Genomic DNA, 26961 nt, shown 5'->3' on the forward strand with positions numbered 1-26961 from the left:
GGGGGGTGGAGACACCTTGCCCAGGTCACACAGGGAGGGAGGGGGCATAGAATGGCTCAGGGCAGACAGTGACAGCCCCTCTGCAGGGCAGCTTCTGGTTGGGTCCTGCTGAAGATCCCATCCCCCGACCACTTCCCCCCCCATACCATCTGGGGGGATCATGGGGCCGTGGAGGGGCAGGGAGTCTGCTTGGCCTCCCAGGGAAGCGATGTCAAGACACAGTTGTCCCTCCATCCCCACCGCTTCTCTAGAAGCAGTGCTTTTTCAAATTTTTAACAACTCAGTCAGTTGTCAGACGTAAGACAGAGGGGGAAAGATGTTAGAAGCAGCTGAGGAAGAAAAGCCAGGCAAATCAGCAGAGAAAATTAAGCCGAAGTCTTTGTATGATCTTGTTCCCGTTAAGGTCCCTGTGTGGCACGAACAGTTTGTGCTTGGTTGCTAACTGAAAGGGCAGTTCGAACCCAACCAGCAGCATTGTGGAAGAAAGGCCTGGCGATCTGCTTTCGTAAAGATTAATAAAAAAATCTGTTGCCATCGAGTCAATTCCGACTCATAGCAACCCTATAGGGCAGAATAGAACTGCCTCACAGAGCTTCCGAGGAGGGCCTGGCGGGTTCAAACTGCCCACTTTTTGGTTAGCAGCCATAGCTCTTAACCACTACACCACCAGGGTTTCCTCGTAAAGATTACAGCCAAGAAAACCCTGTGGAGCTCAGTTCTACCTTGTAACGTGGGGTCACCATGAGACAGAGTTGACTCCACGGCAACGGGTTTGGTTTTGGTTCCAACCCTATTCACCCGTCAGCCTGCCCCAGGCTCCTCGTTCGGAGTCTCCCCAGCCCTCTCCGATTCTGGTGTCTTTGACACTGGCTGACTCACCTGGAGTCATGAGTAGTGTAGGGTGTTCTGTGTGGCCACCACATGTGGCTGACAGCCTGGCCCTTAGCCTGGGCTTCAATCCTTGCGAAGCTGCTTGCCAGCTGTGTGCCCTCAAGCACGTCCTGGAACCTCTCTGTGCTTCAGCCTCCTCGTCTGTAAGTGGGAATGATGACAGCAGTGCTGTCAGAGCCCCAGCCAGGCTGTGTTCACTTCAGGCTCCGTGACCCGAGGGCTCTGGGGGTCATTGGGCCCTTGGCAGGCGATGGCCTCATGTGCCTCTCTGGCAGGGGGGCCTCCTCTGTGTCCCCTGCTCTGACCTGCTCCTGGGGCTGAGCCCCTTCTGGGCACCCCCAGCACCATTCCCACCTGGAAAGGAAAGAGGAAGGGGTCTCTGCTCTGTGTGAGTGGGAAGGAGGGGCAGCACAGGTCAGTATCCCACTCACTGGCTGGGGCCCTGACACATCAAGGAACTTGCCCCAAATCACAGAGCCAGCGAATGGCAGAGTCTGGACTACAGCCCAGGGCCCCTGACTCCTCTCTCAGCTCCATAATGAGCTGCAAGCTTGTCTTTACCCCGAGAGTGGCAGTGGCAGGGCCCCTCAGGTTTGTCAGGAATCTTCCAGATTAAAATTACAGCTGAGCCTCCCAGCACCCTGGGCAGGCAGGCATTATTAGCCCGTGTGGTGGCTGAGGAGACAGGAGCTCAGGAATTTTCTTGCTGAGATTGCACGGTTGGTTCATTTTGGAGGTGAGACTGGAGCCCAGGACTCCCAGTCCAGTGCTCTTTCTCCTGCAGCAGTACCCAGCAGAATACATGGCAGACACATAGTAGGTCCTCAAGAAGGGTGTTCCCCATGCAGGGAAGTCCTCCTTGTCTCCCTCTCTCTGTCTCTTAGAGGCAGCAAAATGGAGAACTGAAGAGGGGGCAGGTGCAGCCTGAGCCTCCCACCCCCCTCACCCCTGTGCCCTCCCTATGTCTTCCAGGCCCTGATGTCCCTCTTTGTCCTGGCCTCCAAGGACGGCTGGGTGAACATCATGTACAATGGACTAGATGCTGTTGCCGTGGACCAGCAGGTGGGCATGGCTGAGGCCAGGCCAGGCCCAGGCAGGGGTGGGAGCACATGGGGGTCTTTGGAGTCCAGGGGTCTGAAATCTGTACCAGCAAGACCCATGGCTGCCAGTCTCGGCCCACTTCAGCCCCCGCCCAGCCCCTGGCCAGCCTGGCCTGAATCCTCCCCCATTCGAACTGCTCCTTTGGGCTGCGTTAGTCCCTGTTCCATCCGCTTCCACAAACACCCACGTGCTCTGCAGGGAGAGAGGTTGACCTAGCTCCTGCCTGGAGCCGCCAGAGCCCTGTGGGTGGTGAACCAAGATGGGAAGAAGGAGGGGACCTTGCCAGCCAGCTGGGGCAGTAGATGCAGCCTCAGGGTAGAGAGTGATACGTTCAGGCATCGGGAGTCAAGGGCTGGAGTGGACAGTGAGAGGAGGAGCCAGGCAGTGGAGGAAGAGCAGGGCTGGATCATCCGGAAGACCCCGTGTGCTCCCTGATGAGGGCTGACGTGTACTCTGACAGTAGCCGGGAGGCAGTGAAGAGGCACAGCAAGGCGGTGATGCTGGCAGATTTGCTGTGGGAGCCTCCAGGGCTGCTGGGTGAAGACGGATTTGGGGAGGGCGCTCAGTGGAGGCCTGAGCCCTCAGGCCTCTGGAGGAGGGGTCCCCGCTGGGTCCAGCCAGGGACTTTAGGCTTACCACGGTTGGCTGTGTCCAGGCTGAGGGAGTTGTTTGGGGAAGGAGCAGGGGGATTTTCTGGTCAGGAGTATCAGCAATGAGTCAGGGCTGTGGGTGACCCCCAGGCCTGTCAGTGACCTCTGGCTCTTGGCCTTTGGTCACATGAACCTTGTCCTCATGGGACCCACCCTGGAGATTCTGGAACTAGAGGTATGGGATGGGGGTGGGAGGGTGGTGAGGACTCAGAAGCATCCTCTCCACCCTCTTGTCTGTTCATTTCTCCAACAAACGCGCGCGCGCGCACATATGCACATGTGGACTCCACAAGAGCCTCTGTGCTTCATTCTCTGCTGTTCTGTTATCTACATGTGGATGGGTCTGAGGCCTTCCTGCGGGCAGTCAGGGAGCCGATCATGGTATTAGATGCTGCAGGTGTGCAGTGAGGGGGCGTGGGGTCGAACCTCTGTCTAAGCTTGAACTGGACTGGGGTCTCCCTGGGCCACCCACCCGGACACGGCCTACACTGCACTGCATGGCCAGGCCTGCCTGCCTCCTCCACTGGCCCCTGGCTGTGAGACCGTGGGGAGCAGGGGCCACAGCCGAGTCCCTTGATGTCCCCCATGGGCACTTAGAGCAGGCAGCAAGGGTGTGTGTCCCTCCTCTTCGTCATTCTGGGTGTTAGCTTCAAATGCTTTTGCTCCTCGTTCACCCATTCGCAGACTTCTGAGCCAGGTTCTGCCCTAGCTGCTTTATCTACATGGACATTGCACCCTTCTAGATGATATGATTATCCCCACTTTTCAGGTGAGGAAACAGGCTCAGAGGGGTCCCTTAATGTGTCCAAGGTCATGCAGGTCATGGTGGGGGAGAGAACTGGCATTTGAACCCAAGTCTGCCTGGAGGCCCCAGGAGCATTTTAAGAACATATGTCATCGCTGTGCACTGGGGTTTAAGCATGACCCAGTTGGGAAATGAGTTGCAAATGTGGGAACTACAGGGAGAGCATAAGACAAGATGTGTAGAGTGGCTGAGTGCTGGCTTGAGGGAGAGTCTCTAGGCCAGGAGACCAGAGGCAGGGATACTAGTCAGGGCTGGAGTTGTCATGGCAGCCCTCCTAGAGAAGGAGGGATTGTAGGTGGGGAGTTGCTGAGCAGGCAGAGAGGAAGAGAGTAACAGGTTCATGTAGAGAAATAAGCATTTTGTTGACTGGATGAATAGATGGAGGAGAAGGATGTGAGGATGGTTGGATGGAGGATAAATAGATGGATGATGGATGAATGGGTAGGTGTATGTATCTATGGATAAATGGATATATGGATGGATAAATGGATAAGTGGATGGATGGGTAGGTGGGTAGGTGGGTGGATAAGTGGATGGATGGATGGGTGGACGGGTGGATAGATAGATGTATGGATGGATGGATAAATGGATGCATGGATGGATAAGTAGATGAGTGGATGGATAAATGGATGAGTGGATGGATGGATGGATGGATGGGTGGATGGATGTATGAGTAGGTGGGTGAGTGGGTGGACATGTGGATAGATGGGTGGGTAGATGGATAGATAAAAAGATGTATGTACGTATGGATAAATGGATGGATGGATGGATGGATGGATGGATAAGATGTATGTACGTATGGATAAATGGATGGATGGATGGATGGATAAGATGTATGTACGTATGGATAAATGGATGGGTGGATGGGTGGATGGGTGGATGGATGGATGGATGTGTGGGTAGGTGAATAAGTGAATGGATGAATGGGTAGGTGGGGGAGTGGGTGGATAGGTGGGGAGGAGGAAGAAAACAAATGGGTATGTAGGCCCAGGAGGCACCAACTGGAGGAGGGAATGGAAGGAGCCTCTCTTTGCTGAGCACCTTACTCATGCCAGGCCCAGGGTGGGGCACAGCCATTCTAGGAGGTAGACACTGTTAGCACCCCCATCGTACTGACCAGAGAGCTGAGGCTCAGCGAGGTTGGGCACCTGCTATGGCTTGGCAGCACCCCACAAGCCTGCCTCAGCCCTATCTGGCTCCCCTGCAGCCTGTGACCAACCACAACCCTTGGATGCTGCTGTACTTCATCTCCTTCCTGCTCATCGTCAGCTTCTTCGTGCTCAACATGTTTGTGGGTGTCGTCGTGGAGAACTTCCACAAGTGCCGGCAGCATCAGGAGGCCGAGGAGGCGCGGCGGCGTGAGGAGAAGCGCTTGCGGCGCCTTGAGAAGAAGCGCCGGAGTGAGTGGGTGATGGCAGAGGGCATGGGCCACCCCAGCCCAAGTCCTCTGCTGCTGGGCCTGACTTCAGCCTCCTGGGCCTTTTCAGCTGGAAGGGAGCAAGAGATACAGGCCCCTATGTCCTTGGCCCCATTCCTTCCCTCAGTATCTGCCTGTCCAGGTGGCCTGCACCCCTATTGGTGCTCACCCAGTCAGAGGGATGACAACACTGTCAGGCTGAATGAGGCCCCAGAAGTTCGGTCCAGGCAGAGCACAGAGGCAGCCTGGATGCCCATCCCTGAGCCAGGGGACCCTAGTCCTCCCTGTAACAGGCCAGGAGCCCTTCCCATGGGCACGTCTGGGTTAGAGAGGGGGAATCAGTGTCCTGTCCTCTGCATACCACTCTCCTGTGTCTCCTCTGAAATGCTTCCCTCGTGGGGCCCTGGGTGGGCAGGGGAGGCCTAGCTGTCTGATGCCCAGGGTCTGGGGTGGATCGACATCTTGCCCCCTTGCTTCTTCCCTCTCCTTCTCTTTTCTGTCCTGTGTTCTGTTTCCCTTTCCTCTGCCCAACCCTTTGGGGTCTGTCTTATCCATTCCTACCACCACCATCCTGCAGAGGCCCAGCGGCTACCTTACTATGCTACCTACTGCCCCACCCGGCTGCTCATCCACTCCATGTGCACCAGCCACTACCTGGACATCTTCATCACCTTCATCATCTGCCTCAACGTGGTTACCATGTCCCTGGAGCACTACAACCAGCCCACGGTGAGCCCCAGCCCCAACTCTGGGCCCAAAGCCACACGGCCAGGTGCAGCCTCAGCAGGAACCCCACTCCAGGGATGGGGTGGAGCAGCGGTATTAGCTGATGGCAGGATTGGGGCAGCCCTTCCATGCCAGGCTGGGCACCAGAAGGGGAGGAGGCTTGGGGTGGCCCTGCCCTCAGGAAGTTCACACCTGGAAAAGGTCATAGGGAAAGGTCGTTCACTCGTGGTGTGTTGGGGAGGGGACATTTGAGTCTAGCCTTAAATGCCAGGTAACGATGGCTGTTGTGTGTTAAATACTTACTCTTTACAAGTTACATATATTAACTCTTTTTATCTTTACTACAATCTTGAGGTGGGGGAGGGGCTCTGTCCACATTTTACAGATGAAGAAACTGAGTCTCAGAGAGATTAAATACCCTGTCCAAATTACTCAGGTAAGAGGTAGAGGAGCTAGAGCTGGACTTAGATTTGGATTCAAAGCCTACCACCTGGCAAATGGAGACTGGAGGAAGGGCATTCCAGGCAGCAGGAACATTGTGGCCAAATACCCAGAGGTGGGAAAGCATGAGGGGGTGATCAGTTCCTGGCTAGTTGCAGAGCAGGGAGTGTGAGGGGCATGAGAGGAGAAAGTACATTCTGAAAACCTCAACTTAATGAAGTAGAGGGGAAATAAGAGGGAAGCAGAACCTCCAGGTGAGGAAATTAGTATCTTATTTCAAATAATAGGAGAAGAACATTATGAATGCAGGGAAAGGGAAAGCAGCCATTGGCAGAATGGAACAGTGATAGTAGAACTTCCAAATTGACAAAGAAAAATGAAATAATAATAGCTTACATTTACCGAGTATATAGGGTCGCTATGAGTCAGAACCAACTTGACGACATCTAACAACAAAAACAACAACCAAGTATTTATTCTGTGCCCAACACAGAACTGCTGTTAATTTTCACAGCAACTTTCTGAAGTAGATACTATTATTAGCCCCAATTTACAGACTGGGAAACTAAGTCCAGAGAGATCAAGTGACTTGCCAAAGGTAACATAATGAGTAAGGAGTGAGTGGTGAGCCAGGATTCAAATCTAGGTGGTGAAGTGACTCAGGAGCCCGTTTTTTTACATTGTGAAACATTGTAACTACTATCTCATACAACCTCCAAAGAAGAGGAACTGACCAAACCTGTAGAAATTAGGAAAAGAAACGGGAAACAACGATGTAAAGCAAGTAATAAACATTAAGTAAGATGGAAGGAATAAAACTAGATATATAAATCATTGCACTAAATATGAATGGACTAAATTCTCCATTTAAAAGATAGAGGCTTTCTGACTGGAGAAAGGTGGGGAGAGGTCATGGAGCTTGGATCATGGGGTGTGGAGCACCTGGCTGGGGGTGCCCTGTGCTGGGTGACTGGAGAGGCCTTTACCTTTCCCTTCTTTCCTTTGAGGGCCCGGTTGATATGGATGTGGCCTATGATGACCGGGGCCCTTCCCAGCCCTTTGATGCTTCTCTTTACACCCTGTAGTCTCTGGAGACAGCTCTCAAGTACTGCAACTACATGTTCACCACTGTGTTTGTGCTGGAGGCTGTGCTGAAACTGGTGGCATTTGGCCTGAGGCGGTTCTTCAAGGACCGGTAAGTGGCTAGGCTAGGCTCGGGAAGCATAGGGTGAGCTGTAGAATAACAAAGCAGTCCTTAGCCCTGGGAAAGCCAGGAGCAGCTGGAGGAGGGGAACTAATAAATGTCTTGGCACTGATGCCCAAGGCCCCCTTTATGTTGCCTATAGCCCTGAACAGGAAGTAGTTGTGGTCCCACCCGAGGGGTGCAGGGCATTTTATCAAGCCCTTCTCAGCTCATCTCCCGTGGGTCCTCTGTACTGCACAGGCGGGGATGCTAATCTGTTTTCAGAGGGAACAGTTTTCAAAAGGAACAAGCCTCAGAGAGGTTGAAGGACAGCCCAAGGCCACACAGAGAGAGCATCTAGGCCGAGATTTAGACCTAAGTCAGAGCCCGTGCTTCCTCCCCTGCAGGAGGACAGAGATATTTATTTAGCCTAGCAGACCCTTGCTTGAGAGAGCAGAGGCTGTGGAGGGCAGAGAGGGCCAGACCCAGTGGAGGGTTTCCAGGCACTGGGCAGTTAGTAGAGAGGGTGACCATACAGCCCAGTGGGCCACAACAGAGGGCAGAGTACTGGGAATCTCCTCCCTATCAAGGCATGTCTGAACCAGAATGTCCCTCACCCTACTTCCCACTCCTGCCCCCCTCTGCCTGGCTGAGCAGGTGGAACCAACTGGACCTGGCCATTGTACTGCTGTCGGTGATGGGCATCACACTGGAGGAGATTGAGATCAATGCGGCATTGCCCATCAACCCCACCATCATCCGCATCATGCGGGTTCTACGCATCGCTCGGGGTGAGGGACAGGGTGGGGAGGATAAGGAAGAACACACAGGAGTGGATTGGGAGAGGGTGTGAGGACTGGCATGGGGAGGGCATGGCGGGCTCCCTGATGAGCCGGGAGGAACACACGCTGGACATACACAGTCCACCTTGTACACATAGCCCTCCCTCACTCATTCACACACAGCTTTGCACAGCACACTGCACACACACTTCTGCTTCCTATGACACCAGGACCCATGTGGTTCAGTCTCTGCTTGTGAAGTAGGGACCCAGACCAACTGGGAAGATGTTGTGAAATAGCTCCAGTTCCTCACTGGCATTTCTTGGACAGTTACTGGAACCCAGTCCTCAACATTTCTTAAAACCACCTTTCTTCTCCCAGAAGCCTCATTTACACCCCAAAGTGGTTTCTATATGTCTTTCCAAACCACCTCCCCCCACCCCGCCTTAATGCTAGCCCAGGTGCCTCGCCTTCTTCTACCTGCCTCCCACCATCACCTCCAGACTCTGAGGTGGGGGTGGGGGGAGTATGTGGAGAAACTCGTGGGTCACACCAGAGTCCTCTTTAGCTAGAGGGGGAGGGGAGAGGCGTGGATGCTCACATGTGGTCCTTGTGCCCCTTTGCATTTAATTAAGGCTCAGTTACACACTTTAAACCCCTCCACACCCACTCGTGTGTGCCCTCATTCACTTACACTTTTGCACACCGACGTCCACCTCCTTGTGTGTGCCTGTTTTTGACACCCTCATTCACCCTGCAGTGCACCTACGTTCTAGTAGTGTGACATCTGAGAGCATGTACTCTTGGCTTGCATGTTCCTCCATTTTCTCACTCTTCTTCCACATTTACACACGTGCATACGTGCACACATGTGCATACTCATGTTCCCACTGGCTAGGGCTGAGTGAGGCTGGGGTGGGGTCTCGCCTGCAGTGCTGAAGCTGTTGAAGATGGCCACAGGCATGCGGGCCCTGCTGGACACGGTGGTGCAGGCTCTGCCCCAGGTAAGAGTGCTTCTCCCAAAGTCCCACCTAGCTGTCATCAGTGGCAGGCTGGGCCCTGGGTATGTGGGCTCTGGTGACATGGGCCCTGATTTCACTTCTCCCCAAACCTGCCCAGAGCCAAGACAGAATTCCTGCCTGAGGGAAGCAGCTTAAGCTGAGGGCTGGGAGGGATGGGAAGTTTCTCTCTGCTCTTTCTTCCCAAGTTCACCAAGTGGTCACCAGCGTCTGCTCTGTACCCAGCCCTGTGCTGGGCGCTGAGGACCATGTTGCCTTCGGGGCGCCCCAGGTTGGTGGGGGAGACAGTCAACTCAGGGCAGTGTGGGGAGGTGGCACCTGACACTCCCTGGGGAAATCAGGGATGATGTCACAGGGAAGGGAGCCTTTGAGCTTGGTGATGAAGGGTGTCTTGGCAAAAGGAGTTGGTGGCACGGATGGAGCAGGTCAGATACAGAATTCCAGGAGGGTGCGGCATGAGACTCTGGCCTGGGAGGGGAACCTGAGAACGTAGGGAAGTCCCTCTCCTCCCTCTCTCTGCCTGGTCCATGGAAGGGGCGATAGGGTCAGGGCGGTTCATCTTCCCAGCAGTTCGGCGGTCCCTCCTTCCCCTGTGTCCTGCCTGCTGGAGGCTCCCCTTCCCCCTCCCCTCAGCGCTGGCCCTGCTCTGAGGTGAGCCTCACGCACATTCATTTATTCCTCATGACTCATCTAGTCACAAAATAAAAGGCACAGGTACAGTACATGAAAAATGAGGATAGAAGATTCAGGCCTAGGGAGGGCGGAAGCAAAGTGAATCTTCCTGGAGACCTGGGCTGGGGGCGTTAGTGAGCTGTGTTCTCCATTTTGGTGTGAGCTTCCCAGTGGCCTAGTCACAAAAGGAAAGTCACATGGCTGTTGTCAGGCCTGGATGGAAAGCAAGGGTGTTTGTTCCAAGAGATTTTTTTCCCCTCCCTAACACTACATCCGTCATGAGGAATTTGTCATATAGGAGAGGGGCTGTGAGCAGTATGGAAGTTGGTGTCTTTGTCTTCGCAGTTTTGTGACAGAGAAACGTTCATGTCCAGACAGTGTACACTTTCCCGGGGCCCAGGCTGACAGGGCAGGGTCTGGGGAGCCCAGAGACACAGTGGGCATCACACTCCTTGGGCTGGGCCTTTCTTTAAGTCTCTTGGGTATATACCTAGGAGTGGGATTGCTGGGTCGTATGGTAGTTCTATTTTTAGTTTTTTGAGGAACCACCGTACTGTTTTCCCCAATGGCTGAACCATTTTGCGTTCCTACCAGCAATGGATAAGGGTTATAATTTCCCCACATCCTCACCAACATTCATTATTTTTCTTTTTTTTTTAATCTTAGCCGTCTTAGAGGGGGTGAAGTGATATCTCATTGTGGTTTCGATGTGCATTTCTCTGATGGCTAAAGACATTGAGCATCTTTTTATGTGTTTGGTGGCCATTTGAACGTCCTCCTTGGTGAAATGTCTATTCAAGTCCTTTACCTGTTTTTGGATTGGGTTATCTGTCTTGTTATTTTGTTAAGGCCTGGGCCTTTCAGATGTCCATGGTTGGGCCCCATTGCCGGAAGGGGAGGTGCAGGTGCCCAGGTGTTGTTTGAAAGAAAGTTCCTATGACGAGAACAGGAACCTGACTGTGGGGGTGAGCCCTGGGCTAGGGGTGTGCAGACTGGAAGTGGACTGGACCCCAGACTCCAGACACTCTGCCTGGGATCAAAGTCCCCTGTGAGATCCTGGCCCGTGATGGAATGTCTCTGTGCCTCAGTTTTCTTGTCTGTGGAATGGGGATGATAATAGTGCTTATCTCAAAGGGATGATGTTGTAGGATTTATCTTAGAAAATTAATAGACACTGAGGTTTATCATGCATAAACTTGTTTAGTTTGTTGCATGGTAGTCATGGCAAAGGACGCAAGCAAGACCTTACAACATTCATTTAGAACTGGAGAATCAGAATTAACAATTACAATGTTAGTTCAATGGTTAGAGTCCAAATCTTTAGACTTCAGAATTTTACCTTTAATGAGAGTAAGAGACTAGAAAAAGAGCCCTTTGCCTTTGCCTTCTCTCCGAGCTGTGAGCAGGAATTCAGGGTTTGTATGTGAAATTCTCACCTGACCGCACACAATAAGGGCCAGTGTGGTGTCAAAGCCCAGTATGTTATGTGTTCTTTTCCAGGGTTAGAGATTAGCTGAATGTCACATTTGTTCTTCAAGGTTAGAGATTAGGGAGGTTGTTTAGACTTATGTCTCAAGGCTAGTTTACAAAGTTTAACTGTGTTATGTCTTCTTTCATCACAGCATGCCAGGTCAAAGTCAACTTAAAGGCTCTTTACCAACTTCTTCACATACTTCACAAGCTTCTGTGTCTAAGTTCAGAAGTTTTATAAATAATTTTTAATGACTTATAGTTTTCTAATGATTTATAGTTAGTGGTAGAGAGCCTCATGAAGGTAGACATATTTTTATTTCTAAATTCATATTATGAGTGTACATACGTGTTTTGAAAGCATAATGACTTATACCTTATGGAATTTGAGATCACCACAGAAACATACAGAATAGGTGTCATGAGGTTTAAAATAGTTGAAGCTTATAAAGCCCTTGATGGGACCTGGTTCATAGAGTGTGTCATTATCTAAGAGTCAGCTAAGGATTGGGCTATGGGGTGTGACAAGGGCAGGTGCGTGCAGATGGCCTGGGAGGGAGGCAGGACCTTCCTTGCAGCCCTACCCCCGCCCCCATGCTCTGACCCTTGAGCATCTGCCTGTGGCTCCTGAGACCAATCTGAGCTGGCACAGAACACTCGGGCATGGATGTTCAGGAGGTCCCAGCCTCAAGTGGGAGACAGACATGGTGGTAATTGCAATTGCACTGTACATTAGGAGAGGTGTATATTGAGTACTGAGCAGTGGCTGTTGCAGGGGGGCCTACCCCTCAAAATCTATTTGCTGACCCCCGTGCTGTCATATGGACATTTGACATTTCCTTAGTTCTATATAAAGTGCTATGAAAATGAAACGTCAGCCCCCTTCCCAACAGGCTCTGCCCCAGGCAGAGGAAGGAGACATCAGGGAAGGCTTCTCAGAGAAAGTGACCTAGACACTGGGCTTTGAGGGATGGGGAGGAGGCATTTACCAGGCAAAGACAGAGGCCCTTCCCTGCAGAGGGAATGAAGGATGCCAAGGCATCATGGGATACATTTTTGGTGTGACTGGAGTCTGAGGCTGCAAGATCAGGCTGGGGGTTCTGTAGGGGCCAGGCCCCGGCAGGCCTTCAGTGCCAGGGCAGCAAACTGGGGCTTTGTCCTGTGGGCAGTGGGGTGCCATGGAAGGGTTCTGAGCAAGGGAGGCCTCAACCAGAGCTGCCTTTTAGAAATTTTTTAAACATTTTTTTGCTGTTATTGTTGAGAATATACACAGCAGAACATACACCAATTCAACAATTTCTACATGTGCAATTCAGTGACTAGATTCCATACTTCGAGTTGTACAACATTCTCACCTTCCTTTTCTGAGTTGTTCCTCCTCCATTAACATGAACTCACTGTCCCCCTAAGGTTTGTATCTAATCTTTAAAGTTGTTGTGGTCAATTTGATCCCATATAGATAGTTCTTAAAAGAGCACAATGCTCAAGGCAAACATTCTTTACTAATTGAGCTAACTAGGGTCGCTGTAGGGTCTCTGTGAGTCCGGGGCGACTCAGTGCACACAGCAACAAGACAACAGCATTGTTGGTTTAAAGAGCAGAGCTGCCTTTTACAGGGTTGCCCTGGCGACTGTAAGGAGAAGGGATTGGAGGGAGAGGCTAGAGGCAGGGAGAGCAGAGAGGACGCTGCTCAGCTGTCCAGGCTGGGAAATGCTGATGGTGGAGGGAGGAGATGGAGGGGAAAGGTGAGGTCAAGGGCGAGGCAGGATCTGGAAAGGAGCCATGGGTGGGTCCCAGCAGCCCCTGGAAGGCCTGGCCTGGGGAAGATTCCTACAGATGAGGCTCTGGGTGTGGGCTGGGGCCTCGAGGCTGGAGCTAGGGTGTGTACTGGGGCCTGTCCTGAGGGATGAGAGATGCCTTTGGCAGGTCATGGTCATTTTCCGTATTAACCCCTCTCCCCTGGACCTCATGCTTTTCCCAGGGTCTTATTGACCTCGCCCTGTGCAGGGTGCAGGGAGGGGACCATTAGCCACAAGGAAATGGGTGCTCAGAGGACATGGGCCCTGCTGACACGCACAGAGCTGGCTCCCACCTGGGCTTTCTCTCCTTTCTTCCCACCCCGTGTACTCCTGCCTCCTCCCTCTTTGCTTCCTGGGCCCATGGAGCAAATCCCCCCAGTCCATGCACTGAGGAGGCCATCACCAGCCCACCTGAGCCCACTTTCCCCAAGGCTGGGCCCCACATCCATCTGCTCTGAAGACGCTGTTTTCCCTATAAGCTGGGGCAGGGTGGGGGTGGAGCAGAGGGCCCTGAGGGCTCTAGCCCACAGTGAAAGGGAGACTTGCCCCCATCCAGTGGCAGTACTAGATGGGGTGGGTCACTGGCAAGGGCCTAGGGTAGGGTCTCTGATGGGAGGGGTCTCTACCTAAGAGGACCGTGGAGGTGCAGGAGCTGAGGCACAATACCAGCTGTCAGGACGCCAGGGCCACAGGGCTCTGAGGCCAGCCTCTGGGGTGGTCGAGAAGTCCCTCGGGCCTGGGTTCAAGTCCTGCCTCCTCCACTTCCTAGCTGGGTGACTTCAGTGAGTTACTCATCTCTCTGAGCTTCAGTTTCCTCACCTGCAAAGTGAGGGTCATGATAGCGTCCCCTCATGGGGTTCTTGACGAGATCGAAGGGGATGCAGTGAGTGAGGGGCTTTCTGCCCTCACTGGCCAACACACCCTCTGAGGGTGTCAGCTCCTCACCCAGCGGGGTTTGGAGTCTATTCGCTCCAGCCCCTTCACCAGCCTCCAGCAAAACGCCCCCTTCTCTGAGTGAGGCGGGCTCGCTGCTGAGGCCGGAGCGGACTGGCCATCTCTCCTGACCGGAGCTTCTGTGGGCAGTGGGGTCCACGGGAACAAGGTCCCAGGAGTATCTTCATTAGCCAGGCAGCCTCCACACACCACCGCACAGCCTGCCGTCCTTTTTGGAGGCCCTCGCTGAGGACTGCTCTAACCCAGGCCATCCTGGGGCCTCATGCTTGATAGGCGCTCGATAAGTGCTTGTTTCGTTAATGAACGGAACATCATTTAATTAGTCAGACACTATCAGTGCGATGGTCTGGGAATGGCTAGGAAGGAAACCCCTCTCTCTGGAGCAAGGAAACTCGAGGAGTCAGTGATTAACAGGGCTCACGTTTCAGCAATTAGTGCAAATGTGCTTCTGATTCCATTCATGCAGGCCTTCGGAGGGTTCTAGCAAATACTTCGTATCTAGGGCAAGAGCATGTTTGAGCCTTATCGTGTCCACAGCATGAGTTAAAGGCAGTCTCCAGCATGTGGACAGATTTGAAATAGTTTGAAATCTGGGGCGCTTTTCTCCCACTGGAGCTGAGGGCTGGAGGTGGCTGGATTTGCAGGAAGCTTCTGTGGGCCCCAGTCTTGCCCAATTCTTACTTTCAGCCTTCCATTCAGCCAGGCCCTGTGCTGGCCTGAGGAGGCAGTTCTGACTTAATCCAGCCACATCCCTGCTCTTGAGGGCCCCCCAGGCCAGCAGAGGACAATGATAGGCACACCTTGGCTACACCTACACTGTCAATTGTGTCCGCGTCTGCCTGGAGAAATCAGGGCAGGTTTCCTGGAGGAGGTGGCCTTGGAGCTGAGCCGTCCTTCCTTCTTCCTCTGCTCCCTCTCTCTCTTCATCCATGGACCCTGCACAGGGTTGTAGAGTAGCGATGTGGAGGCCCCTGGGCCCTGCCAGTTGGGTTTGAATTCCGCCTCCCACTTACCAGCTGTGTGACCCTGGACAAGTGACTTCACCTCTCAGTCCTTTCTTCATCTGAGGAATAGGGGTAAAGGTGGTTTATAGGTTGTTGGGAGAAGTAATTGAGCTGATGACTGTGAAGTGCTGGGTGGGCCATAAACCAAACCCATTGCTATCAAGTCTAGTGGATTTGAACTGCCGACCTTTGGGTTAACAGCCAAGTGCTTAACCACTGTGCCACCAGGGCTCCTGGTGAAGGTGTCAAGGGTGTTTTATTATTGTTCTGGGCCCCTCCTGGCCCGGCCTGCCTCCACTGGCGGCGGCACACATGGACACAGCCTGGTTAAGGGTTATAGCTGTCCTGGGCTCAGGCTGGCCCCTCTGCCTGGGGCCAGGTGCCCCCACTGCCCCTGCCCTGGCCTGGCCAGTGCCCACCCCTGCTCTCCCCACAGGTGGGCAACCTGGGCCTCCTGTTCATGCTGCTCTTCTTCATCTATGCTGCGCTGGGCGTGGAGCTCTTTGGGAAGCTGGGTGAGTGGTCAGGGTGGTGTGGGGTTTGGAGAAGGACTGGAGGAGGCCCTTGGCAGGGTGGGGAAGCCTGAGATCACCCCCCAGGCTGTCACATCAGGTCTTTTATTGGGAAGCTGCCCCCCACCACAGGGCCCATAGGGGGATGGGTGGGCGGCCCTTAGCCATCCTCACCCCCCACTGGGCAGGTGTAAGGGCGTTTGAGAGAAGCCAGCTGAGGTCCATGTGCACCCTAGCTCTGTGCAGTGGACCTCTGACTTGGGGTCTCCTAGGGACCATGCCCCCGTGGGTGCCCCTGTCGTCTGGAACCAGCACTGCCCAGCAAGCAGGCCATGGCATCGGGGAGAGGGCAGCAGAGCCCACACTGAGCCCAGTCCTGTACAGGGTCAGCTCCAGAAAGCAGGGTTCCTTTGGGGGCCAGCTCGTGCCCCACCCTATCCTCTCTTGGGAACTGACACTTGGGTGGGGCAGGAGCCACGTACACCTGAGTCTGAGCCCCAGCTTGTATGCCACCTCCCTGAGCCTCAGTTTCTCCATCTGTGGCCTGGGTACATTACAGCACGTGCCTCTGAGGGTTGAGGGGGGGATTCCAAGATGGGGCCGCGCAGGGGGCTCCGCCAGCAGATAGGGCTGACCTCCTCTCCCCTCTAGTCTGCAACGAGGAGAACCCTTGCGAGGGCATGAGCCGGCACGCAACCTTCGAGAACTTCGGCATGGCCTTCCTCACGCTCTTCCAGGTTTCCACTGGCGATAACTGGAACGGGATCATGAAGGTACTCCTGGGCAGGCAAGAGGAGAAATGAAGGGTCCCGCTTTCCGGGGTGCTTCCCTGCGCCCTCTGCCCACACGGGAGAGGAGGCTGAGAGAAGTGCAGGGACCTCCCAGGACCCCACAGCACAGCCAAGCAGGGCTGAGACAGAACAGGTCCTCTCTGCCCATCACTGTTCATTCATCCCAGCCCCTCGCCACTGCCCCAGGGCCAGAGGGGACTTAGGAGCCAGGCAGGACCAGAGCCCAGGGAGTCCAGTCACCCCAAAGTCTTTGGGAGTAGAGATAGGCAGCACCCACGACATGTCCCTTCCCCACCGCCCACAGGACATGGCCCACCATGCGTGGCTAGAATAGCCCTCAGCATCCGGAGGAGGATTGGGAGGGCTGGGTCCCCAGGAGGCAGGGAGAAGCCCAGCTGCAGGGGGTGGGAGGAGGCCTCTCCGACCCTGCTGGGGTTGGGGATTGGGCTGGCATGAGAACCAGAAAGCAAGGGCAGGGAGGGCTGTGGTCCAAACAGCTTGGCCAGAGACCCCCAGGGCCCTAGGAGAATGCATCCCCAGTCTCAGCCAGCCTGGACCAGCCAGTACCAGGGCTGAGCTGGGGCCTCGGAGGGGAGTGCCCTTGCTCCTCCTCAGCCCCACTGGGGTGGGGTGGCCCATGGTGATCGAGGGGAAGGTGGTGGGCCACCCACGGGGCGAGGCCAAAGCTGAGGCCTACAGATGCCGCCACAAACCAGAAAGGGCCCTGGGGCGGTTGGGAGCCCCCAGATGGCGGTTTGTGCCCAGCTCTGCCACTCTGTCTGTGTGACCCTGGGCTAGCCGCCAGCCTTGATTTCCTCTCTGTAAGTGAGGGCAGGCCCGGGGCCCTGCCTGGCAGGCGGCTGCGTGGCCCTCACTGCTGTCCCCCGCCCACCCGCCTGCGCAGGACACCCTTCGGGACTGCACGCACGATGAGCGTAGCTGCCTGAGCAGCCTGCAGTTTGTGTCGCCGCTGTACTTCGTCAGCTTCGTGCTGACGGCCCAGTTTGTGCTCATTAACGTGGTGGTGGCTGTGCTCATGAAACACCTGGACGACAGCAACAAGGAGGCCCAGGAGGATGCCGAGATGGACGCTGAGATCGAGCTCGAGATGGCCCACGGCCTGGGCACCGGCCCACGGCCGCCCACCAGCTCCCCGGGGGCACCAGGTCACAGGCCGGGTGGGGCAGGCGGCGGGGGTGACCCCGAGGGCCGCCTGTGCCGGCGCTGCTACTCTCCAGCCCAGGTGGGTGGGGGCCGGAGAGGGCCTGGGGGTCTTAGAGGGCGGGCAGCACAGGGCTGGAGGGGCAGCTGTCCTCTCGGGCCCTGTCCCGCCCTGCCCGGCCCTGTAGGAGGGGTGACCCTGTGACAAGGGGTCAGGCCCAGGCCATGGGTGCAGAGAACTGGGGGGGCAGCTCTGCCCACCTGCCACATAGTGCCCGACTGCGCCGATAATCCCGCCTGTCCACTCCCCATCCCCATCCGCCTAGGAGAACCTGTGGCTGGACAGCGTCTCTTTAATCATCAAGGACTCCTTGGAGGGGGAGCTGACCATCATCGACAACCTGTCTGGCTCCGTCTTCCACCACTACTCCACACCCGCCGGCTGTGAGAAATGTCACCACGACAAGCAAGAGGTAATGGCAGGCTGGGAGAGGGCCCTTGGGGTGAGGGTGCCTGAGGTAAGAGCTGGACCCCAGAACCAGACAGACCAGGTGAGGCTGGCTCGGCCACACGCTGGCCCCGTGGGCAGGTCAGACTCCTGAGTCTTGGTTTCCTTTTCCGTGGTGTGGCCTCAGAGTGCCTTGAGATCCAGCCCAGTGCCTGCACCAGTAGGTGCTCAGACGGGGCAGCCACCCCACCTCAGGCTCGCCAGTGCCGGGCAGGAGGCCACGTGAGGCCCAGCTGGCCTGGCCCTTGGCATCGTTTCCCTTTTAGCGATGTGAGGGGGTCCTGGGGCCTTCTTTCCCCCAGGGCCTTCTTTCTGGTGCACTGGAGCCGTAAGTGTCGCAGGGCCTTCTCCTGGAACCCAGCCATGGCCTCCAGCGTGGGGAAGCCCCGAGGGGCTAGGCCTGGAGAAGCTCATGCAAGTCCCCTCCCCTCCCCCAGCAGTGTGAGCCCGAGCTCCTTCCCCAGAGGTGTTCCAGCCCCCAGGTGACTGTGGGGTGACCCCTGACTTAGCCCTGTTCAGGGTGAGTCCCAAGGAGTCTTCGAATAGCAGCCGGGGGTCTGGGCTCTTGTCCCTGGTGCTTGCAAACTCCCTGTGTCTCCTGCGCCTTGGGAACCCTCGTGGCACAGTGGTTAAGCACTTAGCTGCTAACCAGAGGTTGGCGGTTCAAACCCACCAGCAGCTCCTTGGGAGAAAGATGTGGCAATCTGCTTCCGTAGAGATTACAGCCTTGGAGACCCTATGGGCCAGTTCTCCTCTGTCCTAGAGGGTCCATATGAGTCGGAATCGACTCGATGGCAGTGGGTTTGGTTTTTGGTGTTGTGGTCCTGGGCCTTGCAGCTCCCCCTGCCTGTGCTGCTCTGTGCCAGGAAGCCTGCATGGGGCCAAAGAGGAGTCAGATCTGGGCCCGCCTCAAGGGGCACTCGGTCTGAGGGCGAACAGAAGAGCTGTGAGTCAACAGCCCATGCGACGTGGCACTCCACTGGCTTCCACCAAAGGCGGCCTTGGTGTCGCCATCTGGGCCCCTGCATGGCTTCTGATCCTCTCTGACCTTTGCCTTCTGCCTTTTGGTGTGCAGGCCTACAGTTGAAAACTCCAGGGCCTAGGCCTGCCCTGTCCCAGCCCCAGCTGACCTGAGGCCCTACCTCCCCCCGCAGGTGCAGCTGGCTGAGACGGAGGCCTTCTCCTTGAACTCTGACCGGTCCTCGTCCGTCCTGCTGGGCGACAGCCTGAGTCTCGAGGACCTCACAGCCTGCCCGCCTGGCCCCAAAGACGGCATGGTGCGCAGCCCTGGCGGGGATGGGGGACAGGGTGGCCTGTCCATACACCACACCCCTGCCCACCTGCCAGGACACTGCTTCTCCCAGTCCACCTGCTGTGTGCTGGGCCCTCATCTTCTGTTTGTCAGATGGGGGCAGTGGGGCTCAGAGAGGTTGAGTGATTTACCCAAAGCCACACTGCAATGGCCTCAGTCCAGGTTCCAACCAGGCATCCCAGAGGCCTCAGTGGCTCGTTGCTTGGGGTATTTTTTATCCATTCAATGGTGGTTGCCCCATGCAAGCCCACCTCACAGGTTGGCTGTGAGGCTGAAGAGAATAGGGGAGTCACATCAGGTACAAGCACCTACTGTGTGCCAGATGCTTTACCTGCACAGCTCTGAGCATTAGGGATGACCTGGCCTCATTTTGTACTTCAGGAAATGGAGGCTCCAAGAAGTAAGGTGATGCCCCCATTAACAAAGCTGAGAGTGGCAAAGTGGGGACCAGTCCTGGGACTGATCCCCAAGCCCTGCCCTGCGGCCATAAGTCTGAGTAGGTCAGAAAGGGCCTCTGAGTTGCTCTTATAGATGTAGGTTGGGGAGAGGGCTGCCCTGGGCTTGTGACCTCAAGGCTAAGTCCTTCCTGCCCTGGCCAGGGGGGAGAGCTGGGAAGCTCTGGCGAGGTGGGGACACAGTGGACCTGCCTTCAGGGAACCTCCGTCACCTGGACCCCCCGGGAAGCCTGGGCTTGGCCCTGTTGCATCTTCCCTCAGCTCAGCGCAGGCTGAGAACGGGAAGCGAAGGAGAAGTTGATCTCTCACCCCTCCCTGTCCTTTTTGTCTCCAGGAAGCCAGTAGCTCTGTCCCCTCCCTGAGAGCTTTCAGCTCCTACAGCCTCCCCGCAGCCCCTTCCTGCATCTCCCCACACTCTGCACCCCACCCAGGATGTCAGGGTGACAGTTTTGGGGGTCTGGTTGGGGCTTAGATGGGATGCAGTCTTGTTAATCCAGGTCACGTTTCATGTAGGACCCAGGGAGCAAGTCACTGCGTTAGAGGTAGGAGTCCACCTGCATCAAGGAGCATTAAGGCAGCTCCTCGGGAGCTTGCTGGATCAGGGGTCACCTCGGGCTGCAGAGCTGAGGAGCGGTGGGGCCCCAAAGTGCCCAGAAGGACCTCTGGGCTCAGAGCCAGCACACCCTTACTGGGCAGCGTCCGGTGCCAGGCCCAAGGCCAGGCACTCTGTGTACAAGACCCTAGTGCAGCGGCCTGGAAAGGAGGGTTACCCTCCCAGTTTATGAATGTGGAAACTGAGCCTCAGCAAAGTGAAAGGACTTGCCCAAGGCCATGCCCACAGGGCGGCTCCTGCAGCCACTCGGCCCGTCTTCTGATGCCTTTGCCAGCCTTGACTTGGCGTCTGCAGTGGGCCAGGGTCTGTACCAGGCACTCGGCTACAGAGATGAGGAAGACCCTCCCCTGCCCTCAGGGATCTCAGAGTCAAGAGGGGAGCGAACAGGGGGAACCACTACCTGCCTGGGACATCAGAGAGGGCTTCCTGGAGGTGGGACTCTCTCACCTGGTTTTGGAGGACGATGATTGTTGGCCAGGTGGAGGAAGTGAGAGGAAGGTATCCCAAGCAGTGAGAACAGCCCGAGCAAAGGCCTGGAGGTGGGCTTTGTCGTGGAGCAGGTGCATGAGGGCAGCTGTGACCAGCTCGGTCTGCTGACTCCATCCCCACCGTCCTGCCTCATCTACTTCTCTATCCTTCAGGGTGAGCCAGACCTGCCAGAGCCCAACCGTGTGGGGGACCTGGGCGAATGCGTCTTCCCTTTGTCCAATATGGCCGTCTCGTCGGGCCCAGAGAACTACCTGTGCGAGGTGGAGGCGATCCCGTTCAACCCTGTCCAGTCCTGGCTGAAACACAAGAGCAGCCAAGGTGAGGGGCAGGAGCCACACTGCCTCTCTGAGCCTGATCTGGGGCATCTGCTGCAGAGGGAGGTGGTAGAGTTTTTCCTCTAGTGTTTTTGTTCAGCCTATTCTATTTTGTCCAGAAAGAACCAGAGGGATATCTGACAATAAGAGATAGGAATCACGGGCCTGGTAGAATAAGGATAAAAGATCAAGAGGCAAATGATACAGAGAAATGGGATAATAATTCTACCGGAAACTTAGGCTAAGGGAAACTTTATGCAGAGCTTCCCAGGAGCCGTGGTGAAAAGGGAAGATTGGCCCCTATAGCTCTCATTATCAAGCAGAAGGAAAGCTACTAGATTATTGAGGTATTTTTCTAGAGCTGAATTTGAGAGATATTAATCCCTCAGATCTTCCCACAAGGGTGATAGTGAACAACAGAAAGGCTGGTGTCTTCAGTAGCCTTTTTGCAAAAATGTCTTGATATTCATCCTTGGTCCAGCTGCCCCCAGCTGTCCTGTATGTGTGCCTCAGGCCAGTAGCTGGGCTGTGGGCATGAGGACAGGGGACTGAGCTGGATTGTCCATCACCAGGCCCCCTTCACCTCCAGTCCTCTTGGAAGAGGCAGAGAGATGTGGGCTCAGCAGAAGAGGGACCCCTCTGGCATTGAGCTCCTTCTAGAAGCCAGTGGAGGGGGAGGGGGATTTTCTGAGGACCCTCCCTAAAGCCACCACCTCTTGCTTGATATGATGGTGGAGACCCAGGATTGCTTGAACCAAAAACCAAGGCACAAGAGCCATTCTGATTGAATGAAACCCTATTCCCTTTAGTTAACCATTGAAATATTTCCATTTTTCCTTAAATAATAAAATGACAAGGAATAGAAAGCCCACCTAGGGACACTCAAGCTGTCCAGCCACCTTGGGTACATATTTTACATGTCCCTGAATTCCTTTGTCCCATCCTCATCCGTGAAGGTGCTGAGGCCACCATGAGTAGGGATGGCTACTGGCCCTATCCCACAGCCCACCCAAGACCTGCCCGGGTCTCAGACTCACCTTGCGCCTGTTGTTGCTCACAGTGGGGAGGGTCTAAAGGCCGCCTGGGCCATGCAGCATGGGGCGAGAGGGGCTCTCTCCATTCCCGAAGGGGCAGCCCCGACAGATCTGCAGCCTGCAGCTTGCTCTGCCCACCCATGGAAGGGCTAGCCCCTGCCTGCTGCCCTAGAGGGGCCCTCGGGCCTGGCTGGCCCCCTAAGGGTGTCAGGACCCAAGCAGTGACCAATCATGACAGTGAGCATTTACTCAGTGCCGACCGCTGTAAGCTGCTTTTTGTTTTATTTTGTTGTTGAGAATATACACAGCAGAACACGCAAGTTTCTACATGTACAATTCAGTGACACTGATCACATTCTTCGAGTTGTGCAACCATTCTCATTATTTTCTGAGCTGTTCGTCCCCCATTAACATAAACTCATTGTCCCCTAAGGTTCCTATCTAATCTTACCAGTTGCTGTTGTCAGTTTGATCCCGTGTAGCTAGTTCTTGAAAGAGCACAGTGCTCAAGGCAGACATTCTTTACTAGCTAAGCCGAACTATTGTTTGGTTTTAAGAACACTTCAGGGAATATTTTTGGTTTAAGGTGCTGCTTCTTATTCTTACATCCCTCTCTCTCCCCCTTAAGGTAGGCATTCTTGTCCCCATTTTACAGAGGAGGAAACTGAGGGATCAGAACTTAAACCTGGGTCTGCTTGGCTCCCCAAAGCTTTCTTCTGCCCAGTGCCCTTCCTCATAGGAAATCACACAAGCAGGCTCCGTATTTCTTCCCCGAATTCAAAATGGGGAAACCGAGGCTCAGAGAAGGAGGCTTGCCCACAGTCTAGAAGCCAGTTTGTTAGAGTAGCCCCTCCCTGCTGGCCCAGTGAGAGTTCTGCTCAGAGCCCACCCCTCAGCTAGAACCTGCTCTCCCAGCTCCCCTCTCCTCCCCTCCAGCAGCTCCCCCCAGCCTCTTCTCCCCGGAGGCCTCCAGCCCACTCTTGCCCATGCCTGCTGAGTTCTTCCATCCGGCTGTGTCCGCTGGCCAGAAAGGGCAGGAGAAAGTCGCCGGCCCCGGGACCCTCCCCAAGATCGCTCTGCAGGGCTCCTGGGCCTCCCTGCGGTCGCCGAGCGTCAACTGCACCCTCCTCCAGCAGGTATGGCAGGTGTGGGCACCTCCTGCTCCAGACAGCACTCCTGCTGGGCCCTCTGGGTGGGCCTGGAAGGCAAGAGCTGGGTTTCTGGAGGGGGAGTGGGGAGGCCCTGACTAAGGGCATGGGGCAGGACAGTGCGGGGGGTGGGGGGAGTATGGGAATGTCGGGGAAAGAAGGAAAGCTTCCAGTGTGTATTATTGAGATATTTTTCTAGAGCTGATTTTGAGAAGTACTTATCTCACGGATCTTCACACAGGGTGATCTTCACTCGGGGATTTCGCTGAGACTGGAGGGTGGAGGTGGTACTAAAAAAACCTGTTGTCGTCAAGTTGATTCCGACTCATAGCGACCCTATAGGACAGAGTAGAACTGCCCTGTAGGGTTTCCAAGGAGTGGCTGGTGGATTTGAACTGCCCACCTTTTGGTTAGTAGGCGTAACTCTTAATCGCTGCACCACCAGAGCTACTAGGGGCTGATAAAATGGGGAGGGCCATGTCCCAGGGGACCCTGAAAGTCCGGGGAGTAGAGCAGACTGTCTCCCTTGGGGACTGGAAAGCCAAGACCAGATGTGACTCAGCCTGTTTTAGGAAGTGCCGCCTTGGGGCAGGGTGTGGGGAGAGCCCTGATGGGGGTTCTGAAAGAGGGCATGTGGGCTCCAGCTTGAGCAGAGGGGCAGACAGGGGTACTAGGGAGGCTTTGCAGGGTGATGGGGAAGGGGATGATGCAGGCGATTGGGGAAGGTGCCCTGGGTGCTCAGGGGCAGTGTGGGCAGGGGCTTGATTACTGGGAATGCAGGTGGAAGGGCAGATCTGGGGGCTGGGAGGTCTTAGCCTCTAGGGCCATGACCCCCATACCACCTGGCACACAGAGGGCTTGAAGCACAGGGCAGAAAGGAGTCTCAGGGAGAGGCAAGAGCTGCCCGTGGTGGGGGAGGCACGGCCGGACCCAGGCACCCTCCTGGCATTTCTCCATCCAGTAGCTGTGTGCCCCACCGCAGCTGTCTGACAGACTCCACGCTGGGCTCAGAGGCTGCAGCAGGAGCAGAGTGCAGAAATCCCTGCTCACTGTGTGTGTGCATGCGTGCGTGTGTGTGTGTGTGTGTGTGTGCGTGTGTGTGTGTGTTAGCGAGGATGCGGGGAGTCGGGGAGATGATAGACCAAATAAATGCATAGAAAGTATAATCTATTTGAGACAGTGGTATGTGCTAAGGAGAATTCGATTAGGGATGGGGATATGAGGTGGGGCAGGGGATACTGAGAGTCCGGGGAGACAGCTGGAAGGCGTGACTAAGTAGGGGACTCCTGGGTTGAAACTTGAAGGCAGTGGGGTGAAGCACATGGAGATGGGGAGGAGCCTCCGGGCAGCGGGGCAGCCAGGGCAGAGGCCCGACTCAGGCCTGGCAGTCTGAGAGGTGTGTTGGGGTGGGGCCTGTGGGCTGCGGTCAGGGCCTTTACCCTGAGCAAGCCCTGGAGCCCCTGTGCAGGGCAGGGTCAGAGTCATTCTGTGGGTGTGAGCACAATGATGCTGGCCGCCCTCTGAGCTCTGGCCCCTGAGGCAGGGGTGGGGCAGGGAGCTCAAGGGAGGCAGCTGCTCAGACAGGTGGTGACGTGGAGTGCGGTCAGATCCTGGGGGAATGCAGGTGCCTGGAAGGATGGTGTCACCATCCTGGTGATGGGCAGGCTCAGGAGGAGTGGGGCTGGGGGACCTTGGGAGGCCCCTATCTCCTGCTGCCTTCCCACAGGCCACAGAGAGTGACACGTCGCTGGAAGCCAGCCGCAGCAGCTCAGTGGGCAGCCTGCAGACCACGCTGGAAGACAGCCTGACCTTGAGCGACAGTCCCCGGCGCGCTCTGGGGCTGCCCGTGCCTGCACTGGGCCCCCGGGCTGGCCTGTCGCCTGCTGCCCACCGCCGCCTCAGCCTGCGCGGACTCCGGGTGCACCAGCGCAGCCACAGCAGTGGAGGCTCCACCAGCCCCGGCTGCACCCACCATGACTCCATGGACCCTTCAGATGAGGAGGGAGGTGGCCGGGCTGGCGCTGGCGGCGGGGGCGCAGGCAGCGAGCACTCGGAGACCCTCAGCAGCCTCTCGCTGACCTCCCTCTTCTGCCCGCCGCCGCCACCGCCGCTCCCTGGCCTCAGGCCTACCAGAAAGTTCAACAGCACCAGCAGCCTGGTCGCTGGCCCTGGCCACCCTCACCTGCCCCAAGGCCTGCCCCGGAGCCCCTCGTGGGCTGCAGACCACAGCAAGGACCAGTCGGGCCAGGCCGAGCAGGCCGCAGGCCTGGGCCACTTGGAGCCCAAGCCGCAGCTGCCCCCAGGGGAGCTGGAGCAGGGGGATTCCGTGAGCAAGAGGAAGAGATGAGGGGGCCACGGGGGCCGAGTCGGACGCTACCGCCCGCCCGCCCCGTCTCACTTCTTTTACCTCAGGAGCCAGGGAGCAGACAGCAATACTTTGTCCACACCTGGGAATCGCACAGGGGCCAGCCGGCCGCCAGGCCGCCAAGAGCAGAGATTGAATAGGGCCTGGGTTAGCCCAGGCTCAGACGTGGCCCCAGCCGTGGCCTAGCGTGGCCCTTCCTGTGCATATACATATATATATATATACATATATATATAGACAGACATATATATTTATTTATTTTTTTTACTGAGAGCTTATGACTTCCAGAAAGTGCTAAGGTTGGGGAGTGCGGGCCAGGGCCTGGACAGGGGCAGCTTTGTCTGACACTTAGCACCCAGGCCAGACCCACCCCAGGGCAGATGTCCTGCTGAGAGGTTGCCAGGAGAGTTTTGGGAACCTCCCCCTGAGTTGAGAGTAGCTGGGAGAGGACCTCAGGTCTTTGAGGGTTCCTTGGCCTGGGAGACAAGCCCAGAGGAAAAAGTGAAATTCAGGGTGCGTTTTTTTTTCCTTTAAAGAAGAAACGCTGCTAAGATCCCACATCGCCCCCATGTGTTGGGGTGTCTGTCTTGTCGTTCCTGACCGTCTAGTTGTTGTGAACAGTCTTTTGTAGACACCCCAGAGCACACGAACTATCTTAGTCAACAGTTAGATGTCGTTCTCTAGAAAAAGCAGGGGTGAGTAGTATTTTCTTAGGCAGGGGGTAGTGGGTGCAGGGCAGCTCTGAGGCTGGGCAGGGAGCTGTGGCCCCAGCTGAGGTCTCTGCCCCACTGGGCACTGCAGAGGGGTGTCTGCTGTGGCCTGGCCCCCAGGAAGGCTGAGGGCAGAAACAGAGGCAGCAGGAGAGAGAGGGAAGGGGGGATTGAGTGGGCCTGGAGATGCTTGCAGGGTCTCTGCTGGCCCAGGCTGTCCTGTCGGGTGGCCCTGGGCTCACAGTCAGCTTCACGGTCACTTAATGCCTTTTACCTGCCAGGCGGGGCCCCAAGCTGCAACTACTCCAGGAGATTGAACTCCCCCCGCCCAGAGCAGCTCTGACTTCTCTGCCCCATGCCCCAATCCCATGCACGGAAGTTCTTCCTGGAGTTCAGGGTGAATTGGATCTGAAGGGTTACAAACAGGGGTAGGGTACCTGCCTGGGGCCGCTCACCTGGAGACCCACATCCTCCGGACCCCCTCTGTCTGCCTGTCCCTCGTCCTCCTTCCCTTCCCCAGAGCTGCAGGTCAGGTTTCATGATAGTGCTTCGTAAACGGGATCGAGACGGGTATTTTGATTTGAATCGTTGCATATTTATTTCAATATTTATTAGGAAAAAAAAAGTGCATTGAA

General features: G+C 55.9%; 1 protein-coding gene across 1 annotated transcript in view; it reads left to right on the plus strand.

Annotated features, from left to right (window-relative positions):
• Positions 1 to 25598, plus strand: part of CACNA1I (calcium voltage-gated channel subunit alpha1 I) — a 122565-nt gene extending 96967 nt beyond the window's left edge. Inside the window, exons 23-36 of the mRNA XM_004373878.1 lie at positions 1864 to 1953; positions 4655 to 4847; positions 5442 to 5593; positions 7117 to 7226; positions 7872 to 8005; positions 8930 to 9000; positions 15351 to 15429; positions 16078 to 16199; positions 17122 to 17460; positions 17705 to 17851; positions 19041 to 19163; positions 20908 to 21073; positions 23043 to 23239; positions 24978 to 25598. Of these exons, the coding sequence (XP_004373935.1) occupies positions 1864 to 1953; positions 4655 to 4847; positions 5442 to 5593; positions 7117 to 7226; positions 7872 to 8005; positions 8930 to 9000; positions 15351 to 15429; positions 16078 to 16199; positions 17122 to 17460; positions 17705 to 17851; positions 19041 to 19163; positions 20908 to 21073; positions 23043 to 23239; positions 24978 to 25598 (2544 nt within the window). The remainder of the gene's footprint in view (positions 1 to 1863; positions 1954 to 4654; positions 4848 to 5441; positions 5594 to 7116; positions 7227 to 7871; positions 8006 to 8929; positions 9001 to 15350; positions 15430 to 16077; positions 16200 to 17121; positions 17461 to 17704; positions 17852 to 19040; positions 19164 to 20907; positions 21074 to 23042; positions 23240 to 24977) is intronic.
• The last annotated feature ends 1363 nt before the right edge of the window (positions 25599 to 26961 follow it).

Source organism: Trichechus manatus, unplaced genomic scaffold (genome assembly GCF_000243295.1).
Source record: "Trichechus manatus latirostris isolate Lorelei unplaced genomic scaffold, TriManLat1.0 scaffold00027, whole genome shotgun sequence".
Taxonomy (NCBI): Eukaryota; Metazoa; Chordata; class Mammalia; order Sirenia; family Trichechidae; genus Trichechus; species Trichechus manatus.